The sequence below is a fragment of the Cajanus cajan genome, chromosome 7 (genome assembly GCF_000230855.2).
Source record: "Cajanus cajan strain Asha chromosome 7, NIPB_CcT2T_4, whole genome shotgun sequence".
Taxonomy (NCBI): Eukaryota; Viridiplantae; Streptophyta; class Magnoliopsida; order Fabales; family Fabaceae; genus Cajanus; species Cajanus cajan.
This window is the reverse complement of record NC_138523.1, coordinates 27,761,444-27,775,366: the sequence shown is the minus strand read 5'-3', so window position 1 is coordinate 27,775,366 and position 13,923 is coordinate 27,761,444. Positions and strand designations below refer to the sequence as shown.

Below are 13,923 nucleotides of genomic sequence, written 5' to 3'. Positions count from 1 at the left end.
CTTTCTTCCCCCTTCACAGGCGCACACTGTTTTCCTCTCACACTCGGCACTCAGAGCATATAGCTCTGATACCAATTTGTAGAAAAACTAAGAGAGACGAGTAACACTAAAATTGTGGGTGATCGTAGCAACTCACTGTGATTTTTATTGAATAAGAGATGACCTTTAAATAGCCATTGTACAACGTACTGAATTAACAAGAAGATAATAAAATATCTTATCAAATCAAAACTTACCAAAAAACTATCTTATCTAATCTGAAACAAAATAACTCAAAATCAAATAATTCCAGATAACTAAATCGGATATCCCGGATATCTTGGATATCTCGAATATCTCGGATATCTCGGATATCTCGGATATCTCTAGAAATTTAAGATTATCCAACAGAGGATGTGATTAAACTAGCCATACGAATAGAGCCACAAAGTCCTAGAAAGTCTAATTTTCAACCGTCCTCTTCAAGGAATCCCATTTTCACCTGTAAATTCCAACCATCCCAACCTTCAAATCCAAACAAAACCATTTCCAAATCCACAAAAGAAGTTAAACTTAACAACACAAAAAATTCCTCTCAAACCAAATCAACCGTGAAATGCTTCCGATGTCAAGGATTTGGACATATAGCCTCTGAATGTCCAAACCGAAAGGTGACCACCATCATTGAAGGTGAGCCATACGAAGTCTCAGAAGAAGAACAAGAAGAAGAAGCACTAGGTGAGCCAATATATGACGATGAATGCACGGCTGCCGATCATGGTGACTTATTAGTAGTGAGGCGTAGTCTGCACACAACACAGGTAAAAGAAGACTCATGGTTGAGACATAATATCTTCCACACCTGATGCACTTCTCAGGGCAAGGTATGTAATGTTATCATTGACATTGGAAGTTGTGAGAATGTAGTATCAAACTACATGGTGGAGAAACTGAAGTTGCCTACGCAAAGTCATCCCCAGCCCTATAAGTTACAGTGGCTCAATGAAGGAAAATGAGGTAAAAGATTCTAAGCATTGTCTTGTGTCTTTCTTAATTGGCAGGAAATATCAAGATGAAGTATGGTGTGATGTTGTACCAATGGATGCGTGCCATATTCTCCTGGGAAGACCTTGGCAATATGATCGTCATGTTATGTATGACGGTTATAGAAACATTTATTCCTTTGAGAAAGAAGGAGTGAAAATCAAATTAGCCCCACTACCGCCTAATGAATTCAACCATGACAGAAAGGAAGCAAAGCCGCTGGTATCTCTAGTCACCAAAGACCATTTCAAGGTGTCAAAGGATGAAGTCAATAATCTAGGTTTCATACTTCTGATTGAACAAAATTATGGGATCCCTCTTTCCCCAGAAATTGTTCAACTTTTAGCAGAATTCTTAGGCGTTGTGCCAAAGGAAATCCCTCCAGGACTACCGCCTATGCGTGACATTCAACACGCCATAGACTTTGTTCTGGGAGCTGTCATTCCTAACAAACCTGCATACAGAATGAGTCCACAAGAACATGCTGAAGTGCAAAAGTAGGTTGAAGGATTACTGAAGAAAGGACTAATTCAGGAAAGTGTAAGTCCCTGCGCTGTTCCTGTTATATTAGTCCCAAAGAATGATGGAACATGGAGAATGTGCATGGACAGCCGAGCTGTAAATAAAATCACGATCAAGTATCGATTTCCAATACCTCGACTCGATGACATGCTAGACCAACTACATGGTGCCACTATCTTTACGAAGATTGATCTCCACAGTGGGTACAATCAAATCAGGATTCGTCCTGGTGATGAATAGAAAATTGCCTTCATGACTCGAGATAGTCTCTATGAATGGACAATTATGCCCTTTGGTCTCTCCAATGCTCCAAGCACTTTCATGCGTCTCATGAATCAGGTATTATGCCCTTTTAGTGGAAAATTTGTAGTTTTATACTTTGATGATATCCTGATTTACAGCAAGAGTAAGGAAGAGCACTTAAAGCATATACGAAAAGTGTTAGAGGTTCTTCAAGAACAGAAACTCTATACTAATCTAGAGAAATGCTCTTTCATGACCAAAGAAGTCATATTTCTTGGGTATATTGTCACCGCTGAAGGCATCTGAGTGGACTCAAACAAGATTGAGGCAATCAACAATTGGCCTGTTCCCTAGTCAGTCCATGACGTTAGAAGTTTCCATGGACTAGCTTCTTTTTATCGCAGGTTTATCAAGAATTTTAGCACCATTGCCGCTCCACTCACCAGTTGCATTAAAAGAAATCATTTCCATTAGCCTGAAGAAGCTCAGCAAAGTTTTAACGTACTTAAGAAACACTTGACCGAGGCCCCAGTATTAGCACTTCCAAATTTTGACCAAGTGTTTGAAGTAAATTGTGATGCTTCTAACATTGGTATTGGTGCAGTACTCAATCAAGAAGGCCGACCAATAGTTTTCTTCAGTGAGAAGCTAAATGATGCTAAACTTAAGTACTCCACCTACGACAAGGAATTCTATGCCATCGTACGAGCTTTGCAACATTGGAGTCAATATTTGCTTCCCAAGGAGTTCATTCTCTACTCAGATCATGAAGCTCTTAAATATTTGAACTCCCAACAGAAGATCAATCGTAGGCATGTCTCGTGGATTGAATTCTTACAAGCATATCCATTCCTAATCAAACATAAGTCAGGAAAGCAAAACTCAGTAGCAGATGCACTTAGCCGACGCCACATTTTACTGTCTACCCTGCAATCGAAAGTCGTTGGCTTTGAAATCCTCAAGGAATTATATCAAAATGATCCAGATTTTAGAAATTTCTGGAAGTCAACGGAGGATCAACCTTTTCAACACTATCATCGGCAACAAGGGTTTCTATTTAAAGACAACGTCTTATGTATTCCTCGCAGTTCTTTGAGAGAAGCCATTATTTGGGAAGCACACGATGGAGGATTAGCTGGACATTTTGGTCGAGACAAGACAGTTGCACTTATTAAGGAAAAATTCTATTGGCCCAAGCTTGAAAGGGATGTCATTCATCACATCCAACGATGCCGGATCTGTCACCTCGCCAACTCAAAGGGTCAAAATACTGGACTATATTTACCTTTGCCCGTACCAGTAGCACCTTGGGAAGATGTTAGCATGGATTTTGTTCTAGGACTACCATCAAGAAACGAAAGTTGATTGGTGTGCCATCTAAATGTTTATATTTTCACTAAAGTAATACATGATGATGCAACGAACAAATAACAAAAAGTTTGTAACCATCGTAAATTTTTATTTTTTTTAAATCAACAATATTACAAAGCAGATGGGTCAGTTGTGTGAATGACAGTTGAGAAATGTTTGTTTAGGACAAAATTTAAGTACAATCTTTTATATGCAATTAATATTATTCTCTAATAAGATTTATAATTTTATTTTAACAATCTATGTAAATGTATATAGATGAAACTTACATTAAATACGTTTACATGATGTTAAGGTAAAACTCCAATTATAATTAAAAAATAATGCCATTCGCATCTAAGGAATTATACTTAAAGATTTGTCTGTTTGTTTATCATCATATACATCCTCAATACACTAGTGAAAAAATAGGATACTACGTCACCCATTTTATGTCGGATATACAAAGACTCGACGTAATAAAAACGTGGTGGCACGTTTCGTAATTTTGTTAAATTATTTACGTCGGACCTTCAAGGGCCGATGTAAATTTTAACATCTACGTCGGCTATGCATTGTGTCCGACGTAGATGTTAAAATTTATGTCGGACCCAATTAGGGCCGACGTAAATAACCCACAGGATGCTTAAAAGAAGGTGTATTGCGCGCACTAGCTAGTTCAAAAATTTCATGGTTTCTTTCTCCCGCCTCCTCCTCAAATCGTGCACCTTCTTCTATCTGTTTTTCTTCCTCATCCCTCTGCCTCCTCCTCAAATCGTGGCTGATGGTTCTTCTTTGGCACCTTATTCTGTTTTTCTTCTTTTCGGAGGGTTGCATTTTTCTTCTATGAGGTAGCATAATGTTTGCGTTTTTCTTCTTCTATCTATGGTTTGTGTTTTTTGGGATGTTTTTTTTGTAATAATGTTTGTGTTGCATTTCGAGGTTTTGAAGCTGGGGAAGGAAGTGACCAAGTCCAGATTTGGAGAAGACACTCCTGGGTCTATCAAGCAGAACGGCCCGTTCTGCTTGCACTCAATTTTCTTTTTAAATTTTTTATAACTTTTTTACGTCAGACCTTGGCATGTCCGACGTAAATTTACGTCAGTTTTCGCGCCCCGATGTAAATTTACGTCTACCGCTTCGACGTCGGCAGTTTTTCTGACGTAAAAACCCCTAAAATGGCCGACGTAAAAAGTGTATTATGTACTAGTGATATCTTCTTATCTTTTTCCATTCTTGTGAGAATGGGTTTAAATCTTCCTCACTTGAAGGACCAGCTTCTTGTCTATTTCCCACATTATTATTTATTCTATTCATTATAAATTCCAACAATGAATGCTCCTTCTCGTCCTCGTCATCAATATTCAACCTTGAAGTACCTTTCCCATCCTTTGAAGCCAAAACCCTCGTCAACTTTTGCAATAACATTCGTTGGCTTTCCAAGAATTCAAGTTGCTTAATCCTATAATGTACGAGATCTTCTTGAGGTCTAGGTTTGGGAAACTGCACAGAAGACAAATCTATTAATGAATCTACAAAATCCAAAATTAGTTTATGATGTCTAACCATTCTCCTCTTCACTAATTGCTTGAAAACTGTGAACCAGAGAGGAACTAGGATCATATGACTCGTGAATCGGATATCCTCCATGTTAGTCTCATGCTTATACACATAAACTCCCCATGATCATGAACATATACTCATCAAACATGTTTCACAGTAAACTTGTATCATCCTCCAATCATTACCAAGTACAAGATCTACATCCCACTCCTCCACTTCCAAATTCAACAAACTATGCAGGTTGCACAACAACACATGATTCTCTGCCATAATAAATTTATCATGTCGTTTGCTTTCCCCATCAATAAACAAGTGCACGCCAACACCTCGTTGGTAATTCGAATAGGCATTTCCTTTGGTGCAAGTTTATTTTAAAGGGTACCAATACCCTCTGTGACTAGGACCACATAAAGGATGACATGTGTTAATTTTTTCAGAAGTTGTATTTATTAAGAATGTTTTAATATTTGCTATTTAACCCTCATTAATTATATCATTTTAAATAATAGTCCCCATCTTATTTAAAAGTGGCATCTCTCATACACCACTTTAACAAGTAGTACATGGTAAACCATTAGTTTTGACCATAAGATTCATCTAAATAAAATTTTTTGAATTTTCTACTGAAATATTTTTTTTTAAATTACCCAAAAAAAAACACGTGTTACGATGGATTGACGCAATTGCTACTCACGTTCGGAACGGGCCGTTCTGATTTCAGAACGGGCCGTTCCAGATGAAGCAATAACACATGAATAATGGATCAGAACGGGCTGTTCCAGATGAAGCAATAACACATGAATAATGAATCAGAACGGGCCGTTCCAGATGAAAAAAAACGCATGAAGAATGGACCAGAATGGCCTGTTCCGAAATCAGAACGGCCCGTTCCAGATTCAAAAATAACACATGATTAGTTAAATCAGAACGGGCCGTTCTGAAATCAGAACGGGCCTTTCTAACTATATATTTGTTATAAGACCTTTTTTTAAGCAAAATAATATTAATTTTTTCATTCTACTAAATTACATTTAAAATTTAAGTATAGTTTTTCAATTGATAATGCTTTTCTATTAAAATTAGAGGTTTACATTAATTATATGCGTAAATTTCTAATTCTAATTAGAAAATAACACCAAACAAAACTTTCTAAGCCCACCAAACCCATTGGGCTCACTAAGCTCAGAAGCAAAGAAAAGCCCAAAGGCCCATGAAGCCCAAAACTAAGCCCAATAGGCTTAAAACCCAAAAAGTCTTATACTAAGACCCATAATACAAGACCAAACAATATAAACTCCTATACTACCAAATATATGAGAAAGGTGGTCATCCATGTAAAGCCCAAGTAAAGAGAACCTTAGGCCCACCAAACCAATTGGGCTCACTAAGCTCAGAAGCAATCAAAAGTCAAAAGGCCCATGAAGCCCAAAACTAGGCCCAATAAGCTTAAAACCCAAAAAGTCTTATACTAGGGCCCATAATACAAGACCAAACAATATAAACTCCTATACTACCAAATATATGAGAAAGGTGGTCATCTATGTAAAGCTCAAGTAAAGAGAACCTTAGGCCCACCAAACCAATTGGACTCACTAAGCTCATAAACAATCAAAAGCCCAAAGGTCCATGAAGCCCAAAACTAGGCCCAATAAGCTTAAAACCCAAAAAGTCTTATAGGCCTTAGTATAAGACTTTAGTATAAGACTTTTTGGGTTTTAAGCTTATTGGGCCTAGTTTTGGGCTTCATGGGCCTTTGGGCTTTTCTTTGCTTCTAAGCTTAGTGAGCCCAATGAGTTTGGTGAGCCTAGGGTTCTCTTTACTTGGGCTCTACATGGATGACCACCTTTCTCATATATTTGGTAGTATAGGAGTTTATATTGTTTGATCTTGTATTATGGGCCTTAGTATAAGACTTTTTGGGTTTTAAGCTTATTGGACCTAGTTTTGGGCTTCATGGGCCTTTGGGCTTTTCTTTGCTTCTGAGCTTAGTGAGCCCAATTGGTTTGGTGGGCCTAAGGTTCTCTTTACTTGGGCTTTACATGGATGACCACCTTTCTCATATATTTGGTAGTATAGGAGTTTATATTGTTTGGTCTTGTATTATAGGCCTTAGTATAAGACTTTTTGGGTTTTAAAATCCAAGTAAATAGAACCCTAGGCCCACCAAACCCATTGAGCTCACTAAGATTAGAAGCAAAGAAAAGTCCAAAGGCCCATGAAGCCCAAAACTAAGCCCAATAAGCTTAAAACCCAAAAAGTCTTATACTAAGGCCCATAATACAAGACCAAATAATATAAACTCCTATACTACCAAATATATGAGAAAGGTGGTCATCCATGTAAAGCCCAAGTAAAGAGAACCCTAGACCCACCAAACCAATTGGGCTCACTAAGCTCAGAAGCAAAGAAAAGCCCAAAGGCCCATGAAGCCCAAAACTAGGCCCAATAAGCTTAAAACCCAAAAAGTCTTATACTAAGGCCCATAATACAAGACCAAATAATATAAACTCCTATACAACCAAATATATGAGAAAGGTGGTCATTCATGTAAAGCCCAACTAAAGAGAACCCTACCCACCAAACCAATTGGGCTCAGTAAGCTCGGAAGCAAAGAAAAGCCCAAAGGCCCATGAAGCCAAAAACTAGGCCCAATAAGCTTAAAACCCAAAAAGTCTTATACTAAGGCCCATAATACAAGACCAAATAATATAAACTCCTATACTACCAAATATATGAGAAAGGTAGTCATCCATGTAAAGCCCAAGTAAAGAGAACCTTAGGCCCACCAAACCAATTGGGCTCACTAAGCTCAGAAGCAATCAAAAGCCCAAAGGTCCATGAAGCCCAAAACTAGGCCCAATAAGCTTAAAACCCAAAAAGTCTTATGGGCCTTAATATAAGACTTTAGTATAAGACTTTTTGGGTTTTAAGCTTATTGGGCCTAGTTTTGGGCTTCATGGCCTTTGGGCTTTTCTTTTCTTCTGAGCTTAGTGAGCCCAATGAGTTTGGTGGGCCTAGGGTTCTCTTTACTTGAGCTTTACATAGATGACAACCTTTCTCATATATTTGGTAGTATTGGAGTTTATATTGTTTGGTCTTGTATTATGGGCCTTAATATAAGACTTTTTAGGTTTTAAGCTTATTGGGTTTAGTTTTGGGCTTCATGTGCCTTTGGGCTTTTCTTTGCTTCTGAGCGTAGTGAGCCCAATGGGTTTGGTGGGCGGCCTAGAAAGTTTTGTTTGGTGTTACTTTCTAATTAGAATTAGAAATTTATGCATATAATTAATGTAAACCTCTAATTTTAATAGAAAAGCATTATCAATTGAAAAACTATACTTAAATTTTAAATGTAATTTAGTAGAATGAAAAAAAAAATATTATTTTGCTTAAAAAAAGGTCTTATAACAAATATATAGTTAGAACGGCCCCTTCCGATTTCAGAACGGCCTGTTCTGGTTTAACTAATCATGTGTTATTTTTGAATCTGGAACGGGTCGTTCTGATCCATTCTTCATGCGTTATTTTTTTCATCTGGAATGGCCCGTTCTGATCCGTTATTCATGTGTTATTGCTTCATCTGGAACGGCCCGTTCTAAAATCAGAACGGCCCGTTCCGAACGTGAGTAGCAGTTGCATCAGTCCATCTAACACGTGTTTTTTTTTGGGTAATTTAAAAAAAAATATTTTAGTAGAAAATTCGAAAATTTTTATTTAGATGAATCTTATGGTCAAAACTAATGGTTTACCATGTACTACTTGTTAAAGTGGTGTATGAGAGATGCCACCTTTAAATAAACTGGGGACTATTATTTAAAATGATATAATTAATGATGGTTAAATAGCAAATATTAAAACATTCTTAAAAAATATAACTTCTGTCAAAATTAACACATGTCATCCTTTATGTGGTCCTAGTCACAGAAGGTATTGGTACCCTCTAAAATAAACTTGCACCAAAAGAAATGCCATCTGAATATGGTCGCTGAATCATGGGATCCTCTTCCCCAAACACAAACGCTAAAGCAACTGAAGGGAACTTCCCACGAGCCTCAAAAAATGGAAACCCTTCCTCGCTAACATAGTCAAACCATTCAGGAATCTTTGTCTTTGGCATTATGACTTGTAATCTCTCCTTCTCTTTACACACCTGTCACTCATCCCATTACATAAGAAACAAAATTATAATGATTCATTGTAAATACAAGTGTCTATTGACTATGATATTAATTTTATCTATTTCTAACTAAAAAATGTTTATTAATTATGAAAAATATATAAGGAAAAGTAGTGCTGATAAACCTGAGTCCATAACATGTTTGATGTCTCCCATGTTAAGGAATTGCAGAAACTTGCATCTACTTCCTCAACACTTAATGGAAGTTCTGGAAGTTCTTGGAGCTTCGCACAAAACCTCACGTCAAGTCTCGTCAACTTATTACATTCTATAATGCTTGTTGGGAAAGACACAAATTTGTTTTCTGAAACATTTAAGTCTTTTAAGTTAGGAAAATTGTGAATAATCCTATGGACATCTTCGTTTAATAGATCAGCATTGCCGAAATGTAATGTCTCTAGCTTTGAGCATGTTGAATGGCTTGCTCTGATCCTTCTAAAAGACACTCCAAGTTGACAACATTCTCGAATTTTTAATGTGACAAAATTTGGAAGCATAAATAGGCTACTTGGTAAATGTTGGAGTCCCTTACAACCTGTAATGTCAAGATAATTAAGCCCAATAAGATTTTTGATGGATTCTGGAAGTTCTTCAATAGACGTATATATCATATCAATCTTTAATGGCTTATCCATTATTTCCATGATCTCTGGTAAATGTGAGAGTTTCCGACAAAAGTTAAAGCAAAGGTATTCGAGAGATGGTAAATAAATTGTTGGCACAAAACTTTGGAGTTGAATGCATTCTGAAGCACTTAGGAAAAGGAGGTTAGTCAGATGTCCAACTGATTCATGAATGCTAACCAATTTCTTGCATCCATCAAGCCTCAATTCTCTTAAATTATTGGGCCCAGACACATTTTGAAATTTAGTAATTACCATATGACAATACGAGATATTCATGTAAGTCAAATTTTGAAATCTCTGCAAAACATCATAATAATCATGTCAATTGTTTTCAGATGAAGCTAATGAAGACAATATAAGCATCTTATATATATCGTTGGCTCAAATACTAATATGATTAACACTCATGAAAAAAATAAGATAGGAAAAGTATCACATAGGCACACAAATAGATGAGAAAAAAATTAAGATTAGTTACGTGATAAGATCAAGCAATCTAAACATTCTTATAAAACATAAAAACAAAAAAGCAATTGTACCTGAAATGAATTTTCCAGTTCAAGTATAGGACTTCCACGTAAATTGAAGGCCCAAATTTTCCTGGGATGAAAATTTGATGGGAAAGATTGTGAAGGGTAATGCTTCCAATCAAGTAGCCTTAAGTTATTTGGGAGAAAAGAAGGCACTTGTGAAAAGCTTGTATTACGGACAATGAGAATTCTCAGATTTTGCATCTTCTCAAATACAACATTGATACAATTAATTTCTTCTCTTTGAGGGGGATCAAGCATTATTCCTTGAATTTTGCTACTTCCCTTTATAGCAATTATAAGTGAGATTAAATAGGTATTCAAAATTTTAACATAAACTAAAAAGTTAAAAGATGATCAAAATCAAGAACTAAAGTTGACAATATTCATACATTATTATGAGCTAGCACTTGAAGAACATCTTCGTGATGCCAAAATCTGTTACGTTCACCAGCTTCATTCCACGCTTCTTCTTTAACAATCTCCTTACCCATGTCATGTATTAGGTCATGCATCTCCAAGTGATTGTTATGAATACTTAAAAGTGATTTATTAATTAAAGTTGTAATACCATCTCCCGAGTCAAAGTTACATGCATGTAGTACTCCTTTTACATATTCCAACTTCTGCCCTTTGAAGAAGCATGCAATGTCGAGAAAAAATATTTTTTTCATTGAAGGGAAGAGTATTATAGCTTATTCTAAGAACTTTTTGAACACCAGGATGTGGACTTTTTTCATATCTATCCAATGCATCCTTCCATCCACCCAAATCTTTTCCAATCATATGAGAGCCTAGTACTTTTAAGGCCAATGGGAGGCCTTTACAACAAAGCATTGCACGATAGGACAAGTCTTCATAATTTGATTTAAGAGAGTTATTTCTAAAGGAACTATGACAAAAGAGCTTTAGAGACTCCTTGTCATTTAGAAGTTTCACTTCATATTTCTTTTCGACCCCACCAAGATCTAGCAAATGTTTATCTCTTGTGGTTATGATGACTCTGCTACCAGGACCAAACCAATCACATTCCTTTGCTAACTTTTTCAATTGTTCAATGTTATCAACATCGTCAAGAATTATAATAACTCTTTTTAAACCAATTCTACTTTTTATTGTTCTAGTTCCTTCTTCAACACTTTTTAGCTTGATTTTTCTTACTTCAAGTATGTTTGATAGAAGTCCTTCTTGTATGTGTTTTAATCCTTTTTGTTTTGAGGTTTCTCTAATGTTGAAAAGAAAACTTGAACTCTCAAACTGCTTGTAAATGGAGTCATACAAAGCTTTGGCAAGTGTGGTTTTGCTAATTCCACCTGTTCCATGAATCCCTAAGAGACAAGTGATATTACGGGACTCAAGATCTAAAAGCAACTTCAATTCATTAACTCGATCCTCTCGTCCAACAATATACTCGTTACTAGATAAATCTTTTGGAGATACTTTGATGAAAATCTTGCCAACAAGATCATTAATAAACTTGGATTCGTCCCTCCTAAATAAATAATGATCATTAAATTAATCATCAAATTGCTTTTTCCAAATTATACAAATACATAATATGGTATTGAACTCAATCACCTTAAACAAGGTCTCATGCAGATTCAAGTTTTGTATATGAAAAAAAATATAATTGAGAAGAGAAAATATACTATAGATGTAACGCCATGAAAATACCGAGCTATTTGGTAGATATACTCTATATATATATATGTACGTATGTATGCATGTTTGTATATGTTGTTTATATGGATTTGGATTGGATCATGGAGATGTGGATTTGAAATGTACTTACCTCTGTGCATGTTGTATGTTGATGTAGTTTTGACTAGTTGTTTAAGCATAGTAGTGATTTTGTAGTATGAGATGAGATGTTGATGTTTTGAGATGTTGATATAGGCATGTGTGCGCATGAATTTGGTGAATGATGCATTGTACACCATTATACTGAATTGGTACTAAGAGGGAAGAAGACTGATCACCTTCCTCCTCATCTTGGTTAAGTGAAGTATTATGGCATGCAACTCATTATTCCAAGCATATGTATCTGAAAGTGATGTTTGTTTGTGTGTTGATACATGTTGCATTTCATATGGTGTTGGGTTGTGGATATTGTAATAGAAAGGAATAGGACAGGTAGGATATTGAAGGATAGGAACATAAGATAAATCTGGTCTTTTTGAGTGAATTTGAAATTGTTTTAGAGCTTAGGGAGTTGAAATACTTCAAGGAATAGGAAATTTGAGGTGAATAGGTGCTAAGGGTGAAATTTAGAAATTTTAGAAAATGACTATATATAGGGACTTAGGACCGGAAGGTCTCATTTGTCAGACAGGGATAGTTCTAGAGAGAGAAGGTAGAGAGAGGGGCTCTGGTCCGGAGGGAAGCTGAGGACACATTTAGGAAGCTTATCAAGCCAGGATCAATCTTCACAACTAGAGTTTCAAGAGATTCAACATTTAAAGCCTTGAAAAGTGAGATTGAAGTTTGAATTGGGAATTTGAGGGTTTTGTTCAAATCTTGCATTTCTGAAGTTTCTGAGGTAAGGGTAGTACTTATAAGACTTAATCTAGTATGTATTGAGTTGAAATATCACATTGATTCCATGTTTTACGCATGATTGAGGATGGATTGAGCTGGAGAGGGTTTGGTTAGGTTTCTTCATGATTTCCTACGATTTTCATGGATTAATGGTTAATACTTGTTTTTATCACTTAATATGTTGTTTTTGGATGGTGTTTATACTCTATAATGGTTTGGAATTGTATAAATTTTCTTTGGGATTCATTTGGGATGGACTTTGAGAATGAAAATCGGAGTTTTCGAACTTTCGACGCGCTGTCTGATGCATGCGTGCTAAGCGCACGCGATGACACGCTGAGCGCACCGAAGAACAGAACTTTCTGTTAGGATGCGCACTAAGCGCACGCGATAACGCGCTGAGCACATTGAAGAACAGAGCTTTCTGTCTAGAGCGCGCTGAGCGCATTTAGCCATGGGATGAGCGCATTTCGAAATGGGCTAAGTGCATGGGTCTACGCGCTGAGTGGGCTGTTTCCAGTGGCTCTCTGTCTCAAGCGCGCTGAGCGCATATAGTCATGGGTTGAGCACACGTGGTGACGCGCTGAGCGGGCAAAGCTTGATAGGCTCCCAGTTTTAGTTGCGCTGGGCGCAAATACCATTGCGCTGGGCGCGTGGTTTCTTTGAGGAAAACCTTTTATAATTGAGTTTTGTATGAAACTTTTAAATGTTGAATCATATCATCCTTGATGTTATATATTTGGTATGGAATGTGGCATGGTTTTGGAAAAGATTGCATGTAATTATGGAATGTGCTTATGTGTGTTTGGTTTGGAAAGCTAATAGGACTTAGAGGAGTAAGGTTATGGTATGGCTTGGAATATCTCTTAGTGAGATTTGGATATAATCTTTGGAAAAATATGGAATTTGGGAGTCCCATGGTGAGGATTCCAATATGAAACTTTTCCAAAGATTATATAATAAACCACTTCAGATGTTAGGTGGATTCTGAAGTACTCCTCTAAGTATTCTATTTGCTACTGGTATGGGGCAAGGCCGAGTCATACCGATGGATGAAGTGGCCGCGATCACCAGGGTTACGTGACGACGTAACCCAACTGTATATTTTCCATGAGAGGTTAGGTGTGTGACATGGGCAGGTAACATGTTCACAAATTCAACACTTGGTTTGGATGTGTTTAGGTCAACATTTGGTTTGGATGTGTTGGCTACTTCATGGGATTATACAGTGGTGTGTCTTTGGTTTGGATGTGGAATATGTATGCATTTGGTATGGATTGTATACATTGGTTATGGATTCTTTATTATCATAGAATATGTATGCATTGGCATGGATGTGTATATATTGGATTTT

The 13,923-nt window shown here is 36.7% G+C and overlaps 1 protein-coding gene and 1 pseudogene across 1 annotated transcript; both read right to left on the bottom strand.

Annotated features, from left to right (window-relative positions):
* Positions 1 to 8,375: 8,375 nt before the first annotated feature.
* LOC114917029 (TMV resistance protein N-like) lies at positions 8,376 to 10,128 on the bottom strand. The gene is made up of 2 exons (XM_029274886.2): positions 9,001 to 10,128; positions 8,376 to 8,848 (listed from the first exon to the last, which is right to left on the bottom strand). The coding sequence occupies exons 1-2, from the start codon at positions 9,775 to 9,777 to the stop codon at positions 8,639 to 8,641; spliced, it is 987 nt and encodes a 328-aa protein (XP_029130719.2). The 5' UTR covers positions 9,778 to 10,128; the 3' UTR covers positions 8,376 to 8,638.
* On the bottom strand, positions 9,966 to 11,525 carry LOC145949503 (disease resistance protein Roq1-like; annotated as a pseudogene).
* Positions 11,526 to 13,923: the final 2,398 nt, after the last annotated feature.